The 24,289-nt window shown below is 39.4% G+C and overlaps 1 protein-coding gene and 1 pseudogene across 1 annotated transcript; one reads left to right on the top strand and one right to left on the bottom strand.

Moving 5' to 3' along the window:
• The window catches only part of LOC143123348 (uncharacterized), a 685,973-nt pseudogene that overhangs the window by 260,603 nt on the left and 401,081 nt on the right, over positions 1–24,289 (bottom strand).
• On the top strand, positions 837–24,272 carry LOC143123453 (B-cell receptor CD22-like). The gene is made up of 9 exons (XM_076284897.1): positions 837–903; positions 1,043–1,109; positions 21,264–21,608; positions 21,718–21,975; positions 22,308–22,577; positions 22,895–22,988; positions 23,104–23,158; positions 23,286–23,563; positions 23,868–24,272. Exons 2-9 carry the CDS (start codon positions 1,058–1,060, stop codon positions 23,929–23,931), a joined length of 1,416 nt encoding a protein of 471 aa, XP_076141012.1. The 5' UTR covers positions 837–903; positions 1,043–1,057; the 3' UTR covers positions 23,932–24,272.

Here is a 24,289-nt window from a genome sequence, read left to right as displayed (position 1 = left end):
AGTTGATGCCAACGCCGATTCAAACAACCGCTCTTAGTTCGCCATAACCACCTTCCTTGTTGTTCACCGTCGCAGGACTGTCGTTATCCTGTTAAGCCCGCCTTAAGACTCTCTAACAAAATAGAGCGATGTGATTGGATGAGGTCCACGGCGTCAGCCAATAGAAATTCCTATGGTTTGATACTAGACGTACAGGCTGAGCAAATTAATTTGCCGCCGCTAGGGTGCGTCTTGGATTAAGCCGCCCCTTGGATTAAGCGAGGTGAATGGTTCGATTCCAGACTATACATTTCAATGATATAGGATGGCCCGCCAGGCTGGAGATCTATGTGAAAAGATGAAGATTGAAGGCTTGTTTCTTGGTGAAAATGGTGGTATTTATTGTGAAAGTACTGAGAACCGCTGACATAGACACTCAAGCTGTTTTAGGATTTGTAGAGCATGACCTTCATAGTTAATCTAAATAGACTTTCATTAAACTCCAATGTGGCATGTCATCTAGATCTCTTTTTGTCTCTCTCCCTCTCTCACTCTCTGACACACACACACACACACACAAAATGTGAGATTTGTGTCATCTGATATGAAAGACAATCTGAATTGAATACTACAACAACAAAATATAAATAAAAAAAATACTTTAGTACCTACTTATTGTTAGCCCCATACAGTATATTACAAATGAAGATGATCTACTGTAACTGCAGAGTGGGGTTTTGCACAACCTAAATGAGGAAGATGGGACACTAGCATGACATCAGACAGTCTGGCCGCAGATAGTCCAGTATATTTAACTGTGTTAAAACCACATGTGCTGCTAGCTGCTGCACCAGAGCTCAGTGCTGCTTTAGTGTTCTTCTTTTCCTGACAAGACAGGACGCCATTCAACAGCAGCTAGACACGGTAACTACACTGTACAATTATTATTTTTTACAGAGTGCTTTTCTATTTGTCTAAAGCAAATACATATTGGCATCATGGCTTTGTTTAAACAGTATTCTGCATTAAATTTACTGTGTTATGGAATGTTTGCATTTCACAGCTAACTGGCCCGAAGATGACACAAACGTCACAGTTTCTTTCCCTGCTCCTATTGATCGTGATTCCTCGTAAGTAGCAACTTCCTGTCACACAACTGAATATCTGACATTAGATCAAAATTAATCAAAACATCTAAGCAATATACATTTTTTTTAGTTTTGGGTTTTGAGTACAAAGACTTGGTGTAAAAGATGTACGGTAGAGAGACATAAACTTCCGCTTTTTTAATTTTAGGAAAAAGTGTGCCTCTCTCACACACACACACACACACACTGTCTCTCTCTCTCTCTCTCTCTCTCTCACACACACACACACTCTCTCTCTCTCTGTCTCTCTGTGTGTTTGCATTTGCTATCAATGATGGCACCAGTAAAGACCAGTGCCCATGTTACATGTCAGAGAGAAAGAAAAATGATATGTAACGTGCATGCAGAATATAGTATCAGTTGTTTGTGTGATTGAAGCATCTCTCAGCAATGTTTATAGTTTTGAGATTTAGACGCTTATTGTAAAAGCGATTCAGAAGACTGAATCATCATAAGCAGAAGGCGCTGAAAAGGCAGTAGCCTATAGCGACGTCGTTGATGTAGAGAGACATAAACTTCCGCTTTTTTAATTTTAGGAAAAAAGTGTGCCTCTCTCTCTCTCACACACACACACACTCTGTCTCTCTGTGTGTTTGCATTTTCTATCAATGATGGAACCAATAAAGACCAGTGCCCATGTTACATGTCAGACAGAAAAAATGATGATATGTAACGTGCATGCAGAATATAGTATCAGTTGTTTGTGTGATTGAAGCATCTCTCAGCAATGTTTATAGTTTTGGGATTTAGACGCTTAATGTAAAAGATGTAGTAATTGAAAAAGAAGATTTTTTTTTCATTAAATGAGGCTTCTCTCTCGCAAGAGAAAGATGGAGAGTGTAAGCGCTTTCAGATATACGTGTAAGACCGGAGGTTCTGCCGATGTTAACCGGTGGGGCCGTATATCTGAACGACATAACCGGTCATATGGAAGTCCGAATTCACCCGGTGTTTATACTACTCCACCCCTAGTATTTCCTCCGGATATTATGTAAATGTGCTGTGTCTGAACGAGGAGTAGAACATGCGGTTAAAATCACACCTAGTGAGAGGGCGTGTTGGTGACGTTTCTTTCGTGCGTCCATGTGGTTAACTGACTTAAATGGCAGTGTTATGATGGAGTGGCATAGTGCTGTCCAGAAAATCTCCGACCTGGAAAGATGCAGACATCACGGAGCTACTGTCTATGAGGGCATACAACATTTTGATAGAACACCTGAAGGGAACGTTAGAGACACGTTAGCCTACAACTGCATGGCAAGGACAAACGAATTCAGAAGACTGAATCATCATAAGCAGAAGGCGCTGAAAAGGCAGTAGCCTATAGCGACGTCGTTGACGACAATAACAGGAGTATTTAATAAATTGTTAGCCAACACGGTTTTCTGTTCATTGATAGCCTTCATGACCTGCTGAGCTCGCTGATATTTGCTGAGCATATATGCCTAGAGAAAATTAAAACGAAGAAAACCCAACTTTGTTCCAAGCTCCTTACGTAAATGCTACACATGGGGAGAGGATGCCTTTGGAAAAAATAAACCATGAAAAAACGAACAACTTCACTGTTATTAATGTTAGTATTTTGTTTGTTGCTTAAAAACCTTGTATGATCTTGAAGTCTTGAGTTAGCCTACTGAATTGGCTGGTAGCCTACCATAAAGTTTATGCATGCTCTCTCTCTCCAACGCAAACCAGATTTGGGGTTCTATAGCTAATTCTGGTACATAACGTTACACATACAAATACTGTAGGCTAGGTCAATTTCAAGTGCGCACTTACATGACTAGCCTACTTCAAGTATTAGCCTATGCACAATAGATTTCTCTTCTTTAGCCTACATAATGCATAGGCTACATTTTGTAAACAAAAAGCAGCTGTGACAGGCAGCGGCCGCATATATTCTGCGTCATGTCTCGCATCTTGTGAACTCTACAAGCCCCCACCCCTCACTCGACAACCACACAGAGATTCTGTAATGTGTGTGTATGTCGTTCAAACATACGTCCGTATAAGGTCAGTATTAGGTCCGCAGGTTAGCATCATATCTGAATCATCCAAAGGGTAGGACCATCGTTTGACAAACCTCCTCATATACTCCGGAGGTTATATCTGAAAGCGCTGTCTGTGTGTCTTTGTGTGTGTGTGTGTGTGTGTGTGGGGGGGGGGGGGGGTCTTTGTGAGGCTGGTTGAGGGTGCAAATAGTTCAAAAATGAAAGACTTTTATCTCATTTCAATAACATACAAAAGCATCAATCTGCCCTAATTCTAAGTAATCTTTGTTTGTCCATGTCAGCTGTTGCCTCTGCACTAACTGCCACAGCATGCTAGTTGCTGCCATCTCATGTATTAATTTAGCACTAAGACTACTCTCATTTATCCAAAGTGACAGATGCCAATTATATTTCAAGGGCCACTGTCCCCAGAGCTACTTCGGGTTAAGTGTCTTGCTCAAGGGTACAATGGTGGAAGTCGGCTATTAAGCCCACATGTTTTCGGGCTACTGCATGCTAACCCAGCTCCTTAGCTACAATGCTACCACCACCCTTTTAGAGTTCCTCTCCATCAGCTCTACCTCTTTCTGTCTCTTGCTGCTTCAGCTGTCAGCAACACTTGAAGCCTGGAGATACTGACAACAAAGTAGCCTAATTGGATAGCTGGTCTACTGATTGGACTGTTCAGTTTTCGCATGTTTGTTTATGTTACAAACTTATCCCTTTTCTCCCTGAGAAGAAGCCCTGTTGAGTCTTGGAAAAGACTAATCATTTTGTCTTTACATTGAGAAAAATGTGTGAGTCAATCAAATGAATAATAACCAATAGTTGCCCAGCATGAGTAGTCAGATCAAAGGGATAGTCCACTCATTTTTCACCTCCGCTTGGGTTAAACAATTGATCTCTCTCCAGTTCATCCAACCGTTCTCGGAGTCTGGCTTTTAGCTCCAGCCTAGCATAGATCATTGAATCGGATTAGACCATTAGCATCTTGCCTGCTAGCATCACACTTAAAAGTGACTAGGATTTCCAGTAATTGTCCTATATAAAACTTGTCTCTTCTCAAGTTACAAAGGGTAATAAGACTAACAGAGAATGACACGTGTCGATTTTCTAGGCTGATTTGACATGGAGCTATACTCTCATTCTGGAGTAATATATGGCAAGCCGATTGAGCATTTATTCAGATATCTTGATATCAGGCATAATTGTCATGTACATGCAAGCCATTTCTTTCCACTAGTTAACTAGTGAGCCATTTCTGTGTGAACTAGTTAACTAGTGACAGCCAAAATGCTCACTAGTTAACTAGTAAGCCCAAATTCTCTCTAGTTAACTAGTTCATATGTTTCATATCTTACTTGTTAACTAGTAATGCTCAGCATGTTCACTAGTTAACTAGTGGACACTGAAATGTGCACTAGTTAACTAGTTTAAAGACTTCTATATTTTACTAGTCAACTAGTAAGGTACAAAAATGTTTACTAGCAGACTACTGAATGTCAAATTCCCACTTGTTAACTTCTATGTAATTTGGCCAGCCGCTTGAGCATTTATTCTGATATCTTGATATCAGGCCAACATGCAAGCCATTTTTGTCAACTAGTTAACTAGTGAGCCATGTTTGTGCACACTAGTTAACTAGTGACAGCATAAATGCCCACTAGTTAACTAGTGAACACATATTAGCTTCACTAGTTAACTAGTGAGAGCCAGAAATGTCCATTAGTTAACTAATAAAGGCCAAAATGCATACCAGTCAGCTAGTTGAAGGCTTTTGGGTCTCACTAGTTAACTAGTGACAGCCAAAAATGTGCACATGTTTACTAGTGTTAACTAGTTGGAGTAGGTCAATGTCATTAGTTAACTAGTGAACCATAAATGGCTTACTAGCTAGCTAGGTGATGGCAGCAGGCTCACTAGTTAACTAGTTGATGCATCCTTTGTCCAAACTAGTTAACTAGTGAGCAGTGTTGGGAGGGTTACTTTCAAAACGTATTCCGTTACAGAATACAGAATACATGCCCAAAAATGTAATCGGTAACGTATTACGTTACGTTACTCAATCTGAGTAACGTATTCTGAATACTTAGATTACTTCTGCATTGAATTGCATTTTATAAGTGTAGGAATGCGGCCATCAAATCCTGTTTAGGCCTACTAGCCAACAGGCCTATTCTGGTGTGTTCTTCTGTTCCAAATGACTGAAGTGTTAGGCTCACATAGGAGAATGTAAAGTCAACTAAGCTACCTGATACAACTTTAAAATAGCAAGGTAACCATTAAAACTACAGCAGGCGACTAGGCTACTTAAAATAAACAAATAAATAGGCTACTTTAAGGGCGTAGCCAGAAATTATCGATCCAATGTGTGTCTCAATTGTCCCCCGCTGACCACCTCACACATTTCTCTAGATTTTGCAACGACCTTACATGACACAATGCAATAAAATATGCCAGTTTTTAGGACACAGAATAATGTTTGTAATGATACCAGTTACGTTTAACAGTAACATAAGTGTAATGAGCTATTCATTGTCAAAGGTGCATGGTGAAGTGAAATTCTTACTTTGGAAAAAAAACATTTGCCGATATCCTTGGATGGGAGATACTTGTGTCGTTCAAATTGCTTGTGCAAGCAAGATATTTAAGGTGTCTCAACTGTACACATGTCTCAACTGTACTCTACCCTAATTAAGGTGTGCCTGTGAGATTTTTCGGTGGCATCAACCCAGTAGGCTACAAGTGAGGGGCGCATATGACAGGTGGAACGCAAATGACCTGTAAATGTAAACACTATGGGCTAGGCTACTGTATATCAGTGCTTTCAAAATGAACTATCGCGTAATGACAATCAAAAACCGCACGTTAAAATATGCTAGGCCTACTCGCAAGAATAATTCTTCAGAGGCTGCACCATATAATAAATTTTAAAATGTAAATGTAGATCTAGAAAAAATAATAATCTATAAAGCTAATTTAAGTTAGAATAAAAAACTTAGAATGCAGTGCCTATTATAGAGATTGGTTTTATTAGGTCAAAATCAACACTTGGGAAAATATCCTTTGAACAGACATCAGGAACCACGATCAGTGAGGAACAGGAGTTTACTCAATTTACTTTACTCAATTTGCTGTGCAAACAGTCATTTCAGGGTCTCCGATGACGCGTCCATAATGCGCGCTGGCTGCATTTTGAGGCTAGTGCAAGACAGCAGGGCTTGGATTTAAACATGCAAACAATTTCATCATAGCTTTCAGGAGCTTCTGGGAAATGGAGTTGCCTTAATTTATTTAGAGAGTGAACAAACTTATGAAACAGATAAGTATCGTCATGTAATCCATTGATTTCAACAATGTAACTGTATTCTAAATACCAACTATTTAACTTGTAACTGTATCGGAATACAGTTACTCATAATTTGTATTCTGAATACGTAACGCCGGTACATGTATTCCGTTACTCCCCAACACTGCTAGTGGGGTCATAAATGTATACTAGTAAACTAGTTGAAGCCTAAATTCACACTAGTCAGCTAGTGGCGCAGAATTCAAATTAGGAGGCGGAGAACTCTGAAAATTGAGGCTTTCTATTGGCTCCCTATGTCCAAATAGAACATGACATCACAGCGCAGAATTTCACAAAATCCCACCCACAACATTTGCATGTGGCACACAAGGTAACATGCTGGCCAAAGGAACTTTAACTAGTAAACTAGAGGCTTCAATGTAACACTTACATGTAAACTAGTGAAGGCAGAACTGCTCACTAGTTAACTAGTGAAGACACACATGCCCACTAGTTAACTAGTGAGGTCTAAAAAGTGTCACTAGTTTACTAGTGTGCACCAAAACACCCACTAGTGAACTAGTGATGGCAATTTCCATTTGACTTTACTAGTGAGGTGCAAAAAGTGTCACTAGTGTGCTCCAAAACGCCCACTAATTAACTAGTGAAGGCCATTTCAGCCCCACTAGTTAACTAATGAGATGCCAAAATGGTCACTTGTTAACATGTAAAGGCCAAAATACCCACTAGTTTACTAGTGAGGGTGTTGTGGGCCTTACTAGTTAACTAGTGGCATGTATATTTTGTTCACTAGTTAACTAGTTACACCTAAAAAGAGAAACAAGCTGACCGTTTTTGTCCACTAGTTAACTAGTGGAACAATTGAAGTCTCACTAGTTTGCATGTGTGGCAGTGAAGCAGCTCACTAGTTAACTAGTGCCTGAAACGGCTATTATGCAAATTCTAATGAGAGGGTGGGTAGAAGACTCCTATTGGGTATTATGTAAGAATCCCACCCAGTCTAAATGTAAATTTACTGTTCATAGCCTCGCGATCAGGTCCTGATGGGTGCCCCTAGTGGCTAAAGTGACACACTGCTCTGCAACGGTACTTCAGTATAGATAGTAAAGCAAAGCCTGCAGTATGCAGTATCTCATATTCTGTCAAAATAGTTTTTAATAATAACAGGGAAACACCATGCTTTAACAAGTGAGCTCTTAGTGATCCACACCAAAGATTCAAGGGATCGATTTTAATATTATTCTTTGTTTATTGTTGCTAGGCAACCATAGACATAAATGTATCCATTCAGTCACGCTTTTCTGATTAATAACTGAAAAACAAAAGATTGTACACATTAACTGCACATGGTTTCAAAAGTAATTAGATGGATAGATAGATAGATAGATACTTTATTGATCCCTAGGGGAAATTCAAGGTCTCAGCAGCATACATACAACACAAACACATTATTTAACATCAGAAAGAGTAATTAAAGTATACAATATAAAAACACAACTAAGCAATAAGGACAGTAGAAGATAAAGAATATGCTAAATATACTAAAATACAAATTATACTAACTAACACTTAATACAATATATAAAAATATACTAAAATACAAATTACAAAAATACAAATTATACTAACTAACACTTAATCTAAGTAATTCTAAAAACAGTATCCACATAGTGGTGATTAATCAATCAGAGGCGCTTGCAATGGCTGAGGCAGGGACTGAGCCTGTGATTCTCTGTGCATAGTAAGATATGGTAAGGTGCTCTAAGGTGCTCTGTGCGAATGAGTGTCATGGTGGTAGTGCAATGGTGATAGTGGTAGTGGTCATGGTGATAAGTCCAACAGTGCAAATGAGTAAGTCCAACAGTGCAACAATGCAGAAGTAGAGTAAAGTAAAGTCTATATATCTATATATTTAACTATTTAAGAAAATGTATAAGTGTGGCCACAGTTCGGCTGTGGCATGGAGGGGGGGGGGTTATGCATATGTGCTAATGTGCTAATATAGCACGCAAACAGTGAGGCATAAAGACAGTGGTACAAGTGGCTAGTGGACAGACAGTACCAAACATGGAGGGGGTGAAGAGGCAGACAGACTATGCAGAGAAGTCTATCTCTCCTCTTCCCTTAAGTGAGGCATTAAACAGTTCAATGGCCCTGGGGACAAATGACTTTCTCAGTTTGTCCGTTGTGTCCGTTGTGTTAAAAGCTCAAAGATCAAGAAAAAAACTTCATGCACTTATAAGGAATTGAACCCTGGTCTCCCACATGATCTCAAGCTGCTTAACCACTTGAGCTAGTCTTGCCACATCAACAATGCTATCATCAATATTCATGTTACTGAAACGTTTTGTTGCTAGGCAACCATATACAAATGCTTCCAGTTTTATCGCGATTTTCAGACTAATAACTGAAAAACTAAAGATTGTAGACATTAACTTAACGAAGATTACAGCAATACACCACAATTTTTTCACTGGACATGTTATCAAAACATATTTTTATGCTCAAACGATCTTAGTTTATAAAAGTTTGCTCTTAGAACAGCCTGGACGAAGTCAGCCATGTTTTCTAGGTTTCTGAGTCCTAAATGGACCAATCAAAATCCTTGTTCCGCCTTCTTCATTTGCATGCAAGTGCAACATTGCTCACTAGTTAACTAGTGGCCAATGTTACGTCCCACTAGTTAACTAGTTGCACAAAATGCCAGCCGTTTGTGTATTTATTCAAATTCCACTAGTTTACTAGTGTGAGGGACATTTTTTCTCATGCTAGTTCATTATGGACAGTGTTTTGTCCTCACTAGCTACAGTAACATGTAAGGCTCAAAATGCCCTCTATAAGCTAGTAAAAGGCATTATAATGCAGATATGCTCACTAGTTAACTAGTGAGCATGTCCTGTTCCATTACTAGTGAACTAGTAAGGCCAAACATGTCAACTAGTTAACTAGTGAAGGCCAATTTGTCACTAGTTAACTAGTAAGAGTACCTTTTGCATTACTAGTGAACTAGATAGCTCCAAAAACAGCCACTAGTGTGTGTCTTGTGCGCACTAGTTAACTAGTGAGCTGCTTCACCGCCACACATGTAAACTAGTGAGACTTAAATTGTTCCACTAGTTAACTAGTGGACAAAAACGGTCAGCTTGTTTGTGTTTTTAGGTGTAACTAGTTAACTAGTGAACAAAATATGCATGCCACTTATTAACTAGTAAGGCCCACAACACCCTCACTAGTAAACTAGTGGGTATTTTGGCCTTTACATGTTAACAAGTGACCATTTTGGCAACTCACTAGTTAACTAGTGGGGCTGAAATGGCCTTCACTAGTTAACTAGTGGGCATTTTGGGGCACACTAGTAAACTAGTGACACTTTTTGCACCTCACTAGGTAACTAGTCGAATGGAAATTGCAAGGGCGTATGTTTGGTCTGAGCTTTGGTGGGGACACTACCCACTAACAACCCCCCCGAAAAAAAAAAAAAAAAACACTCAACTCTGTCACCAGCCACTATAGATAAAATGATTAAAATGTGCTACTGTCCAACTATATCCATGATTAAAATGTGCTACTGTTCAACTTGATCTAACTACACTGTGTAGCCTACATAATCTGATTTTATGTAGGCTACAGATATTTAGGCTATATTTAACATTTATTTTCTATTTGGTCTGTTATGAAATCATGCCTATTTAAGCACAGCTCAGTTTTAAGAAACTTAAATACATGCATGCTTAGCATTTTGTGAAAAGAAATCATTAAGGCTACATTGACAAACTCTTAACCGTGAGCTGCCTGTATATTCTCTGATTGTAATATTTACAGATATCTAGGCGATGTAAGCACAGCTCATTTTTAAGAAATGCCGAAAGACCATGGCCGAAAGACCATGTTGAATTTTTCTATAATTTATTTAAAAACCGGATTACTCTGGAACAGCTAACTATACACGGGAATGCATTACACCTTTGTGTTCGGTAGGTCTGCTGTTTATTCTGATATATGGTTTGTCATGTGTTGCGTGAAGAGTGTGTAGGCCTACGATATTCCACCGAGACGAATGGATGTGGAGATGGGCGCAGAGAATAATTATTAAATCTCTTGAAGTTATTTTTCTCACGAACTGTACATCACAGAAAACAGTGGCTAGCTAGCACCGTTTAAAAGCTGAGAAAAGGCTCTTTCATGTGACACATGTGTGATGTGTAGCCTACTTCTCGAGGAGTTCAACAGAGAAGAATGTGTGAATTTGGACGCACTTCATGCTTGTAGTGAAGTAAAGTAAACTTCAAATCGGCGCGATTTACCCCTTATAGGCTACTGCACATTACAAGATCTGTACAAGATGATCCGCAGCACTGAAGTGAGAAATTATTTAACTCTTTTTTCCCCATTTCAACCTGAATATTGGTGGGGACATTTCAGTCGTAATTTGATATTGGTGTGGACACGTCCTTCGGTCCCCACGCAAATCTACGCCCCTGGGAAATTGCCATCACTAGTTCACTAGTGGGTGTTTTGGTGCACACTAGTAAACTAGTGACACTTTTTAGACCTCACTAGTTAACTAGTGGGCATGTGTGTCTTCACTAGTTAACTAGTGAGCAGTTCTGCCTTCACTAGTTTACATGTAAGTGTCACACTGAAGCCACTAGTTTACTAGCTAGAGTACCTTTGGCCAGCATGTTAACTTGTGTGCCACATGCAAATGTTGTGGGTGGGATTTCGTGAAATTCTGCACTGTGATTGGTTGTCATGTTCTATTTGGACATAGGGAGCCAATAGAAAGCCTCAATTTCCAGAATTCTCCGCCTCCTAATTTGAATTCTGCGCCACTAGTTGACTAGTGTGAATTTTGTCTTGAACTAGTTTACTAGTATACATTTATGACCTCACTAGTTATCTAGTTTGGACAAATGATGCATCAACTAGTTAACTAGTGAGCCTGCTGCCATCACCTAGCTAGCTAGTAAGCCATTTATGGTTCACTAGTTAACTAGTGACATTGACCTACTGCAACTTGTTAACTACAAGTTACACATACAAATACTGTAGGCTAGGTCAATTTCAAGTGCGCACTTACATGACTAGCCTACTTCAAGTATTAGCCTATGCACAATAGATTTCTCTTCTTTAGCCTACATAATGCATAGGCTACATTTTGTAAACAAAAAGCAGCTGTGACAGGCAGCGGCCGCATATATTCTGCGTCATGTCTCGCATCTTGTGAACTCTACAAGCCCCCACCCCTCACTCGACAACCACACAGAGATTCTGTAATGTGTGTGTATGTCGTTCAAACATACGTCCGTATAAGGTCAGTATTAGGTCCGCAGGTTAGCATCATATCTGAATCATCCAAAGGGTAGGACCATCGTTTGACAAACCTCCTCATATACTCCGGAGGTTATATCTGAAAGCGCTGTCTGTGTGTCTTTGTGTGTGTGTGTGTGTGTGTGTGGGGGGGGGGGGGGGGGGGGGGGGGTCTTTGTGAGGCTGGTTGAGGGTGCAAATAGTTCAAAAATGAAAGACTTTTATCTCATTTCAATAACATACAAAAGCATCAATCTGCCCTAATTCTAAGTAATCTTTGTTTGTCCATGTCAGCTGTTGCCTCTGCACTAACTGCCACAGCATGCTAGTTGCTGCCATCTCATGTATTAATTTAGCACTAAGACTCTCATTTATCCAAAGTGACAGATGCCAATTATATTTCAAGGGCCACTGTCCCCAGAGCTACTTCGGGTTAAGTGTCTTGCTCAAGGGTACAATGGTGGAAGTCGGCTATTAAGCCCACATGTTTTCGGGCTACTGCATGCTAACCCAGCTCCTTAGCTACAATGCTACCACCACCCTTTTAGAGTTCCTCTCCATCAGCTCTACCTCTTTCTGTCTCTTGCTGCTTCAGCTGTCAGCAACACTTGAAGCCTGGAGATACTGACAACAAAGTAGCCTAATTGGATAGCTGGTCTACTGATTGGACTGTTCAGTTTTCGCATGTTTGTTTATGTTACAAACTTATCCCTTTTCTCCCTGAGAAGAAGCCCTGTTGAGTCTTGGAAAAGACTAATCATTTTGTCTTTACATTGAGAAAAATGTGTGAGTCAATCAAATGAATAATAACCAATAGTTGCCCAGCATGAGTAGTCAGATCAAAGGGATAGTCCACTCATTTTTCACCTCCGCTTGGGTTAAACAATTGATCTCTCTCCAGTTCATCCAACCGTTCTCGGAGTCTGGCTTTTAGCTCCAGCCTAGCATAGATCATTGAATCGGATTAGACCATTAGCATCTTGCCTGCTAGCATCACACTTAAAAGTGACTAGGATTTCCAGTAATTGTCCTATATAAAACTTGTCTCTTCTCAAGTTACAAAGGGTAATAAGACTAACAGAGAATGACACGTGTCGATTTTCTAGGCTGATTTGACATGGAGCTATACTCTCATTCTGGAGTAATATATGGCAAGCCGATTGAGCATTTATTCAGATATCTTGATATCAGGCATAATTGTCATGTACATGCAAGCCATTTCTTTCCACTAGTTAACTAGTGAGCCATTTCTGTGTGAACTAGTTAACTAGTGACAGCCAAAATGCTCACTAGTTAACTAGTAAGCCCAAATTCTCTCTAGTTAACTAGTTCATATGTTTCATATCTTACTTGTTAACTAGTAATGCTCAGCATGTTCACTAGTTAACTAGTGGACACTGAAATGTGCACTAGTTAACTAGTTTAAAGACTTCTATATTTTACTAGTCAACTAGTAAGGTACAAAAATGTTTACTAGCAGACTACTGAATGTCAAATTCCCACTTGTTAACTTCTATGTAATTTGGCCAGCCGCTTGAGCATTTATTCTGATATCTTGATATCAGGCCAACATGCAAGCCATTTTTGTCAACTAGTTAACTAGTGAGCCATGTTTGTGCACACTAGTTAACTAGTGACAGCATAAATGCCCACTAGTTAACTAGTGAACACATATTAGCTTCACTAGTTAACTAGTGAGAGCCAGAAATGTCCATTAGTTAACTAATAAAGGCCAAAATGCATACCAGTCAGCTAGTTGAAGGCTTTTGGGTCTCACTAGTTAACTAGTGACAGCCAAAAATGTGCACATGTTTACTAGTGTTAACTAGTTGGAGTAGGTCAATGTCATTAGTTAACTAGTGAACCATAAATGGCTTACTAGCTAGCTAGGTGATGGCAGCAGGCTCACTAGTTAACTAGTTGATGCATCCTTTGTCCAAACTAGTTAACTAGTGAGCAGTGTTGGGAGGGTTACTTTCAAAACGTATTCCGTTACAGAATACAGAATACATGCCCAAAAATGTAATCGGTAACGTATTACGTTACGTTACTCAATCTGAGTAACGTATTCTGAATACTTAGATTACTTCTGCATTGAATTGCATTTTATAAGTGTAGGAATGCGGCCATCAAATCCTGTTTAGGCCTACTAGCCAACAGGCCTATTCTGGTGTGTTCTTCTGTTCCAAATGACTGAAGTGTTAGGCTCACATAGGAGAATGTAAAGTCAACTAAGCTACCTGATACAACTTTAAAATAGCAAGGTAACCATTAAAACTACAGCAGGCGACTAGGCTACTTAAAATAAACAAATAAATAGGCTACTTTAAGGGCGTAGCCAGAAATTATCGATCCAATGTGTGTCTCAATTGTCCCCCGCTGACCACCTCACACATTTCTCTAGATTTTGCAACGACCTTACATGACACAATGCAATAAAATATGCCAGTTTTTAGGACACAGAATAATGTTTGTAATGATACCAGTTACGTTTAACAGTAACATAAGTGTAATGAGCTATTCATTGTCAAAGGTGCATGGTGAAGTGAAATTCTTACTTTGGAAAAAAAACATTTGCCGATATCCTTGGATGGGAGATACTTGTGTCGTTCAAATTGCTTGTGCAAGCAAGATATTTAAGGTGTCTCAACTGTACACATGTCTCAACTGTACTCTACCCTAATTAAGGTGTGCCTGTGAGATTTTTCGGTGGCATCAACCCAGTAGGCTACAAGTGAGGGGCGCATATGACAGGTGGAACGCAAATGACCTGTAAATGTAAACACTATGGGCTAGGCTACTGTATATCAGTGCTTTCAAAATGAACTATCGCGTAATGACAATCAAAAACCGCACGTTAAAATATGCTAGGCCTACTCGCAAGAATAATTCTTCAGAGGCTGCACCATATAATAAATTTTAAAATGTAAATGTAGATCTAGAAAAAATAATAATCTATAAAGCTAATTTAAGTTAGAATAAAAAACTTAGAATGCAGTGCCTATTATAGAGATTGGTTTTATTAGGTCAAAATCAACACTTGGGAAAATATCCTTTGAACAGACATCAGGAACCACGATCAGTGAGGAACAGGAGTTTACTCAATTTACTTTACTCAATTTGCTGTGCAAACAGTCATTTCAGGGTCTCCGATGACGCGTCCATAATGCGCGCTGGCTGCATTTTGAGGCTAGTGCAAGACAGCAGGGCTTGGATTTAAACATGCAAACAATTTCATCATAGCTTTCAGGAGCTTCTGGGAAATGGAGTTGCCTTAATTTATTTAGAGAGTGAACAAACTTATGAAACAGATAAGTATCGTCATGTAATCCATTGATTTCAACAATGTAACTGTATTCTAAATACCAACTATTTAACTTGTAACTGTATCGGAATACAGTTACTCATAATTTGTATTCTGAATACGTAACGCCGGTACATGTATTCCGTTACTCCCCAACACTGCTAGTGGGGTCATAAATGTATACTAGTAAACTAGTTGAAGCCTAAATTCACACTAGTCAGCTAGTGGCGCAGAATTCAAATTAGGAGGCGGAGAACTCTGAAAATTGAGGCTTTCTATTGGCTCCCTATGTCCAAATAGAACATGACATCACAGCGCAGAATTTCACAAAATCCCACCCACAACATTTGCATGTGGCACACAAGGTAACATGCTGGCCAAAGGAACTTTAACTAGTAAACTAGAGGCTTCAATGTAACACTTACATGTAAACTAGTGAAGGCAGAACTGCTCACTAGTTAACTAGTGAAGACACACATGCCCACTAGTTAACTAGTGAGGTCTAAAAAGTGTCACTAGTTTACTAGTGTGCACCAAAACACCCACTAGTGAACTAGTGATGGCAATTTCCATTTGACTTTACTAGTGAGGTGCAAAAAGTGTCACTAGTGTGCTCCAAAACGCCCACTAATTAACTAGTGAAGGCCATTTCAGCCCCACTAGTTAACTAATGAGATGCCAAAATGGTCACTTGTTAACATGTAAAGGCCAAAATACCCACTAGTTTACTAGTGAGGGTGTTGTGGGCCTTACTAGTTAACTAGTGGCATGTATATTTTGTTCACTAGTTAACTAGTTACACCTAAAAAGAGAAACAAGCTGACCGTTTTTGTCCACTAGTTAACTAGTGGAACAATTGAAGTCTCACTAGTTTGCATGTGTGGCAGTGAAGCAGCTCACTAGTTAACTAGTGCCTGAAACGGCTATTATGCAAATTCTAATGAGAGGGTGGGTAGAAGACTCCTATTGGGTATTATGTAAGAATCCCACCCAGTCTAAATGTAAATTTACTGTTCATAGCCTCGCGATCAGGTCCTGATGGGTGCCCCTAGTGGCTAAAGTGACACACTGCTCTGCAACGGTACTTCAGTATAGATAGTAAAGCAAAGCCTGCAGTATGCAGTATCTCATATTCTGTCAAAATAGTTTTTAATAATAACAGGGAAACACCATGCTTTAACAAGTGAGCTCTTAGTGATCCACACCAAAGATTCAAGGGATCGATTTTAATATTATTCTTTGTTTATTGTTGCTAGGCAACCATAGACATAAATGTATCCATTCAGTCACGCTTTTCTGATTAATAACTGAAAAACAAAAGATTGTACACATTAACTGCACATGGTTTCAAAAGTAATTAGATGGATAGATAGATAGATAGATACTTTATTGATCCCTAGGGGAAATTCAAGGTCTCAGCAGCATACATACAACACAAACACATTATTTAACATCAGAAAGAGTAATTAAAGTATACAATATAAAAACACAACTAAGCAATAAGGACAGTAGAAGATAAAGAATATGCTAAATATACTAAAATACAAATTATACTAACTAACACTTAATACAATATATAAAAATATACTAAAATACAAATTACAAAAATACAAATTATACTAACTAACACTTAATCTAAGTAATTCTAAAAACAGTATCCACATAGTGGTGATTAATCAATCAGAGGCGCTTGCAATGGCTGAGGCAGGGACTGAGCCTGTGATTCTCTGTGCATAGTAAGATATGGTAAGGTGCTCTAAGGTGCTCTGTGCGAATGAGTGTCATGGTGGTAGTGCAATGGTGATAGTGGTAGTGGTCATGGTGATAAGTCCAACAGTGCAAATGAGTAAGTCCAACAGTGCAACAATGCAGAAGTAGAGTAAAGTAAAGTCTATATATCTATATATTTAACTATTTAAGAAAATGTATAAGTGTGGCCACAGTTCGGCTGTGGCATGGAGGGGGGGGGGTTATGCATATGTGCTAATGTGCTAATATAGCACGCAAACAGTGAGGCATAAAGACAGTGGTACAAGTGGCTAGTGGACAGACAGTACCAAACATGGAGGGGGTGAAGAGGCAGACAGACTATGCAGAGAAGTCTATCTCTCCTCTTCCCTTAAGTGAGGCATTAAACAGTTCAATGGCCCTGGGGACAAATGACTTTCTCAGTTTGTCCGTTGTGTCCGTTGTGTTAAAAGCTCAAAGATCAAGAAAAAAACTTCATGCACTTATAAGGAATTGAACCCTGGTCTCCCACATGATCTCAAGCTGCTTAACCACTTGAGCTAGTCTTGCCACATCAACAATGCTATCATCAATATTCATGTTACTGAAACGTTTTGTTGCTAGGCAACCATATACAAATGCTTCCAGTTTTATCGCGATTTTCAGACTAATAACTGAAAAACTAAAGATTGTAGACATTAACTTAACGAAGATTACAGCAATACACCACAATTTTTTCACTGGACATGTTATCAAAACATATTTTTATGCTCAAACGATCTTAGTTTATAAAAGTTTGCTCTTAGAACAGCCTGGACGAAGTCAGCCATGTTTTCTAGGTTTCTGAGTCCTAAATGGACCAATCAAAATCCTTGTTCCGCCTTCTTCATTTGCATGCAAGTGCAACATTGCTCACTAGTTAACTAGTGGCCAATGTTACGTCCCACTAGTTAACTAGTTGCACAAAATGCCAGCCGTTTGTGTATTTATTCAAATTCCACTAGTTTACTAGTGTGAGGGACATTTTTTCTCATGCTAGTTCATTATGGACAGTGTTTTGTCCTCACTAGCTACAGTAACATGTAAGGCTCAAAATGCCCTCTATAAGCTAGTAAAAGGCATTATAATGCAGATATGCTCACTAGTTAACTAGTGAGCATGTCCTGTTCCATTACTAGTGAACTAGTAAGGCCAAACATGTCAACTAGTTAACTAGTGAAGGCCAATTTGTCACTAGTTAACTAGTAAGAGTACCTTTTGCATTACTAGTGAACTAGATAGCTCCAAAAACAGCCACTAGTGTGTGTCTTGTGCGCACTAGTTAACTAGTGAGCTGCTTCACCGCCACACATGTAAACTAGTGAGACTTAAATTGTTCCACTAGTTAACTAGTGGACAAAAACGGTCAGCTTGTTTGTGTTTTTAGGTGTAACTAGTTAACTAGTGAACAAAATATGCATGCCACTTATTAACTAGTAAGGCCCACAACACCCTCACTAGTAAACTAGTGGGTATTTTGGCCTTTACATGTTAACAAGTGACCATTTTGGCAACTCACTAGTTAACTAGTGGGGCTGAAATGGCCTTCACTAGTTAACTAGTGGGCATTTTGGGGCACACTAGTAAACTAGTGACACTTTTTGCACCTCACTAGGTAACTAGTCGAATGGAAATTGCAAGGGCGTATGTTTGGTCTGAGCTTTGGTGGGGACACTACCCACTAACAACCCCCCCGAAAAAAAAAAAAAAAAACACTCAACTCTGTCACCAGCCACTATAGATAAAATGATTAAAATGTGCTACTGTCCAACTATATCCATGATTAAAATGTGCTACTGTTCAACTTGATCTAACTACACTGTGTAGCCTACATAATCTGATTTTATGTAGGCTACAGATATTTAGGCTATATTTAACATTTATTTTCTATTTGGTCTGTTATGAAATCATGCCTATTTAAGCACAGCTCAGTTTTAAGAAACTTAAATACATGCATGCTTAGCATTTTGTGAAAAGAAATCATTAAGGCTACATTGACAAACTCTTAACCGTGAGCTGCCTGTATATTCTCTGATTGTAATATTTACAGATATCTAGGCGATGTAAGCACAGCTCATTTTTAAGAAATGCCGAAAGACCATGGCCGAAAGACCATGTTGAATTTTTCTATAATTTATTTAAAAACCGGATTACTCTGGAACAGCTAACTATACACGGGAATGCATTACACCTTTGTGTTCGGTAGGTCTGCTGTTTATTCTGATATATGGTTTGTCATGTGTTGCGTGAAGAGTGTGTAGGCCTACGATATTCCACCGAGACGAATGGATGTGGAGATGGGCGCAGAGAATAATTATTAAATCTCTTGAAGTTATTTTTCTCACGAACTGTACATCACAGAAAACAGTGGCTAGCTAGCACCGTTTAAAAGCTGAGAAAAGGCTCTTTCATGTGACACATGTGTGATGTGTAGCCTACTTCTCGAGGAGTTCAACAGAGAAGAATGTGTGAATTTGGACGCACTTCATGCTTGTAGTGAAGTAAAGTAAACTTCAAATCGGCGCGATTTACCCCTTATAGGCTACTGCACATTACAAGATCTGTACAAGATGATCCGCAGCACTGAAGTGAGAAATTATTTAACTCTTTTTTCCCCATTTCAACCTGAATATTGGTGGGGACATTTCAGTCGTAATTTGATATTGGTGTGGACACGTCCTTCGGTCCCCACGCAAATCTACGCCCCTGGGAAATTGCCATCACTAGTTCACTAGTGGGTGTTTTGGTGCACACTAGTAAACTAGTGACACTTTTTAGACCTCACTAGTTAACTAGTGGGCATGTGTGTCTTCACTAGTTAACTAGTGAGCAGTTCTGCCTTCACTAGTTTACATGTAAGTGTCACACTGAAGCCACTAGTTTACTAGCTAGAGTACCTTTGGCCAGCATGTTAACTTGTGTGCCACATGCAAATGTTGTGGGTGGGATTTCGTGAAATTCTGCACTGTGATTGGTTGTCATGTTCTATTTGGACATAGGGAGCCAATAGAAAGCCTCAATTTCCAGAATTCTCCGCCTCCTAATTTGAATTCTGCGCCACTAGTTGACTAGTGTGAATTTTGTCTTGAACTAGTTTACTAGTATACATTTATGACCTCACTAGTTATCTAGTTTGGACAAATGATGCATCAACTAGTTAACTAGTGAGCCTGCTGCCATCACCTAGCTAGCTAGTAAGCCATTTATGGTTCACTAGTTAACTAGTGACATTGACCTACTGCAACTTGTTAACTAGTGAGGTGTTTTGCCTTCACTAGTAAACATGTGCACATTTTTGGCTGTCACTAGTTAACTTGTGAGACCCAAAAGCCTTCAACTAGCTGACTGGTATGCATTTTGGCCTTTACTAGTTAACTAGTAGACATTTCTGGCTCTCACTAGTTAACTAGTGAAGCTAAAATGTGTTCACTAGTTAACTGGTGAGCCTTTTGGCTCCCACTAGTTAACTAGTGTGCATATTTTGGCCCTCACTAGTTAACTAGTTCACACAAACATAGCTCACTAGTTAACTAGTTGACAAAAATGGCTTACATGTACATGACAATTATGCCTGATATCAGAATAAATGCTCAATCGGCTTGCCATAGTAATAGGCTAATCAAGGAACGTTTCAAACATACCATGGGCGCATCAGCACAATGATATCACGCACCACCTGACAAATAGTCCCCATACACTGAAAACAATAAATCACTGGATTTACTTGATTTAATTGTGTACATCGGTTGCACATGAATGAAATGTCTCGAATTAGTCCAGTATTTCTCTTTCTGTATACAAAATTGATTCATGCGGTGATAACCCAATTTGATCAAGTAATTCCAATGCAATTGAGAAGGCTTAGGCCTACATCAAATATGCATGTTATTTCAAAGTGATTGTGCTATACAGGTAGCATGTACTAAGAGCAGGAATTAGTTATGAATGAATGAATGAATGAACCAAAATGCAGAGGAGTCAGATTCAGAGTTCTCTTTACTGAGTCACAAAAACAGGCATGCAAACAGACTTTCTTGCGGATTGTTGCAAAGTATCACAGGTATTGGCAATGACAATCTAGTCGAAAAAAAAGGCAAAGAAATCCAAAAACAGAGGGCAGTAGACAAAGTCCAAAGTCAAAAAACACCTCAAAGAGGGAGAAATTGATGACCAAAAGTCTTTTCAATAGTATTCAAACCAGGAGTACACTTACAATACAGGTGGCACACAGGAGAACTCAGCAAAAGCACTAACAAACACATGCTCCTTAAATACTCTGATTCATTAACAATCACAGGTGTAATCACTCAAACACATGAGCCGAGAAAATCAGGAAATTTCCGAAAATTACAAAAAAAGGTGCAAATGAGGACATCTAGTGGCCAAAAGCAGTAACTGTAGCTGAAAAGTCCCTGGGACCTGACAAACATCCATGTTAAATGTTTGTGTTGCAGGATGTTTGGGTGCAGAGTGGGGAGTCACCTACAGCCCCACACACATCTGTGCTCCGGAGGGATCATCAGTCACCATGTCCTGCTCTTACACCTACCCCAGTGATCTTACAGTTAAAGAAGCTTTCTGGATTAATAAAAACAAAGAAGTTCCTGTTGATTTGACAACCAAGACAGACTATACAGAAAGGGTCAAAGTGGACTGTGGAGATAAGACACGTCAGTGTTATTTAACCATTACTGGAGTAACCAAAGAAGATGCACAGCACCGGTACTACTGCAGGATTACCACCAACAATAAAACTGAGAAATGGATAGGCACACCTGGAGTTGAGGTACATCTCACAGGTACATATAATATATTTTCTTTTAAATCATGAACATGAGCACAGACATATTACAATGTTTTTTCTGTCAAGTCACTTCAGTATGATAAAACATATATCCATACTCCTAGATCTGCACATTAGTTCATCTAAAGGAACAGAAGTGAAAGAGGGAGATCATGTGAATCTCACCTGCGGCAACACCTGTCCTCTTAGTACCAATCCTGCATTCACCTGGAGTAAATATGGACGTCCGGTTGAGAAGAAGCAGATCACCAAAAACCAGCTGCAGCTCCACCCAGTCAGTTATGAAGATGAGGGCAGCTACACCTGTGCTGTTAGAGGCCATGAGGGTCATCCTTCTCCACCTTACAGACTCCACGTCATGTGTAAGTGCATTAAGCATTAAATTACACAAAGGTTTTAATCACAATACAGGATTGCATAATGTCCTTTTAAACATGCCCCCTTCGAATAATAATGTTCTGAGATATTGAGCTTCAAAGTTTTTGAATTCCATAGAATTATATTGATAAGCGGAATATATCTCTATAGACATGATGTCCAAAATTGCATTTCACTTTCTTAATTGGTCACAGAATAAGAATATATTATGTTTCTTGTGTGCTTTTTAATCAAATGATATAATTAATGAGTATGCTATTGAGTCTATTACACAACATATACTAGAATTCACTGTTTCTTATGTCATTTAATCCAGATCCTCCAAAGAACACAAGAGTTGTGTCTGCTCCATCTGGTGAAATAACTGAGGGAACTAGAGTGACTCTGACCTGCATGAGTGAAGCTGACCCACCAGTACACACATACACCTGGATCAAGAAGAGAGGAGCTGTAGAACTGGAGTCAGGAAAGGAGAACACACTCACCTTCAGCAAGATCCGTTCTGAGGACAGTGGACAGTATCTCTGTCGAGCAGTCAATATGATTGGTCAACAGGACTCTCTTGCTCTGTTAATCAAGGTTTCATGTGAGTATTTTAAAGTATGAAGTTCTGACTGTTACCTCATTGTCTCTGTGGTCACCTGCCAGTCTTGCAAATTATGTCTCACTATATTAGACATACTGTACTTATCTCATCTTTTTATCTGTTAAACCACTGACACAGAATGTAAGCCATAAACGATCTGCAAAATAATTTACATTCATGATGGTGAACGTTTTTCACAGCCATTGTTTTCACTATAGTCGTTCATCTCTCTGTCTTTAGCTAGAGAAGGCCACAAAGGAAACTCTATTATTCATAATCTAAGGTTGTTGTGATTTCTGTTTTCTTTCCAATCACAGCTGTGGGCCATGACCAGACCATATTGATAGCTGTTCTGGTTGGAGTGGCGGTCACTGCAGTTGTGGGATTGCTCTGTATCATATGCAGATGGAGGTGAGATCAGATGAGAGAATGTGCTGCAGTATAAACTCCAAACTCCACAACAGTAACACAATGTCGAATGATCCTCTTATCGTCCTCTTTATATGTATTCATTTGTTGTGTACAGGCGATCTAAACAGTTGGCTACAAACAATACCAGGACATCAGGTGAAGACGACCAGGTGACATGATTTCTCCCTATTTTGACTGGAAGTTTTGACGTTCAAAATGACTCCACTTTTGTCAACATGTCCATGATCATGTCAAATGCTCAAATGATCTAGCACTGAGGTTTTTTCATTCTTATAGGATGATGATGTCCAGTACTCTAGCATTAACTTCCAGAGGTCCGGTCAGAGCAGAGCTGCTGGTCCCCCCAGTGGTGCTGATGCTGCAGGAGGAGCAGAGGATGATGTCCAGTACTCCACCATCCAGCCCCACGGCTCCACACAGGCTGCAGGAGCTCAGGAGGACGACGTCCTGTATGCCAGTGTCCAGCCCAAACGCTCCACACAGACTGCAGGAGCTCAGGGAGATGATGTCCAGTATGCCAGTGTCCAGTTCAAAAAGGCAGGTGGTGCAAAAAGGTATGTGCCGTACCTCATTTTATTAATATCAGTCTGAAGCATAAAATACCAATACATCTGTATCTTTCAGTTTGGTTACGTACATGAACAGAACTGAACAGAAAAAAAGCATGTCTTGCATTTGTATAGTTTCTATGAAATATAATCAGTTTGATTTAGTTTTCAGAACATTAATAATTGTAATTTATTTGTTATGTTTTGCTTCTTTAACTTATTTAGCCACTTTTGCTCTATGCACATTTCTTTACATGTGTAACTGGTTAGCTGCTATGCTAATCTCTGTGACTGTCATGTCTCCCTGCAGTTCTCCCGACCAGCCAGAGGGGGAGCGCTCTGTGATCTACAGCAGTGTGCAGAAGAGACCATAAACAAAACTAGGAGACGTTCATTAGCAAGTGTGTTAAAGGAATGGCGTTGCTTATGTAATGTACTGTAGTGTTAAAACTGTAGTCCTAAAGTTTATTATTAATCCATGCTGTATGTTTTTAATGTTGTCCTGTGTTCATACTTTTCCTAGCTAACAATTATGCTATAAAATGCAGGCTACACCAGGGACGTAAATAAAGCTTTCTGCTTGCGGAGTGTATGCTGCCACAACTATATTCTGCTATAATCAGGGAACTGGCTAAACCAGACTTGATAACTATAATGGCGTACACAATTCAAACTAGATGTACCGCATAGCGGTACACAATATGACCGCCGCTCAGTCCTGTACATCCATTC

Source organism: Alosa pseudoharengus, unplaced genomic scaffold (assembly GCF_046254945.1).
Source record: "Alosa pseudoharengus isolate Yale_2024_CS ecotype anadromous, Long Island Sound unplaced genomic scaffold, YU_APseudo_1.1 YU_APseudo_1.1_scf_1, whole genome shotgun sequence".
Classification (NCBI taxonomy): Eukaryota; Metazoa; Chordata; class Actinopteri; order Clupeiformes; family Clupeidae; genus Alosa; species Alosa pseudoharengus.
The sequence above is the reverse complement of the archived record's forward strand: the minus strand, read 5'-3'. Positions and strand labels throughout refer to the sequence as shown.

Coding starts and splice junctions, on each gene's coding strand:
- LOC143123453 (XM_076284897.1), top strand. CDS start 1,058: ATGACACAAACGTCACAGTTTCTTTCCCTGCTCCTATTGATCGTGATT. Junction 22,989..23,103: donor TGTATCATATGCAGATGGAG/GTGAGATCAGAT, acceptor TGTTGTGTACAG/GCGATCTAAACAGTTGGCTA. Junction 23,564..23,867: donor AAGGCAGGTGGTGCAAAAAG/GTATGTGCCGTA, acceptor GTCTCCCTGCAG/TTCTCCCGACCAGCCAGAGG.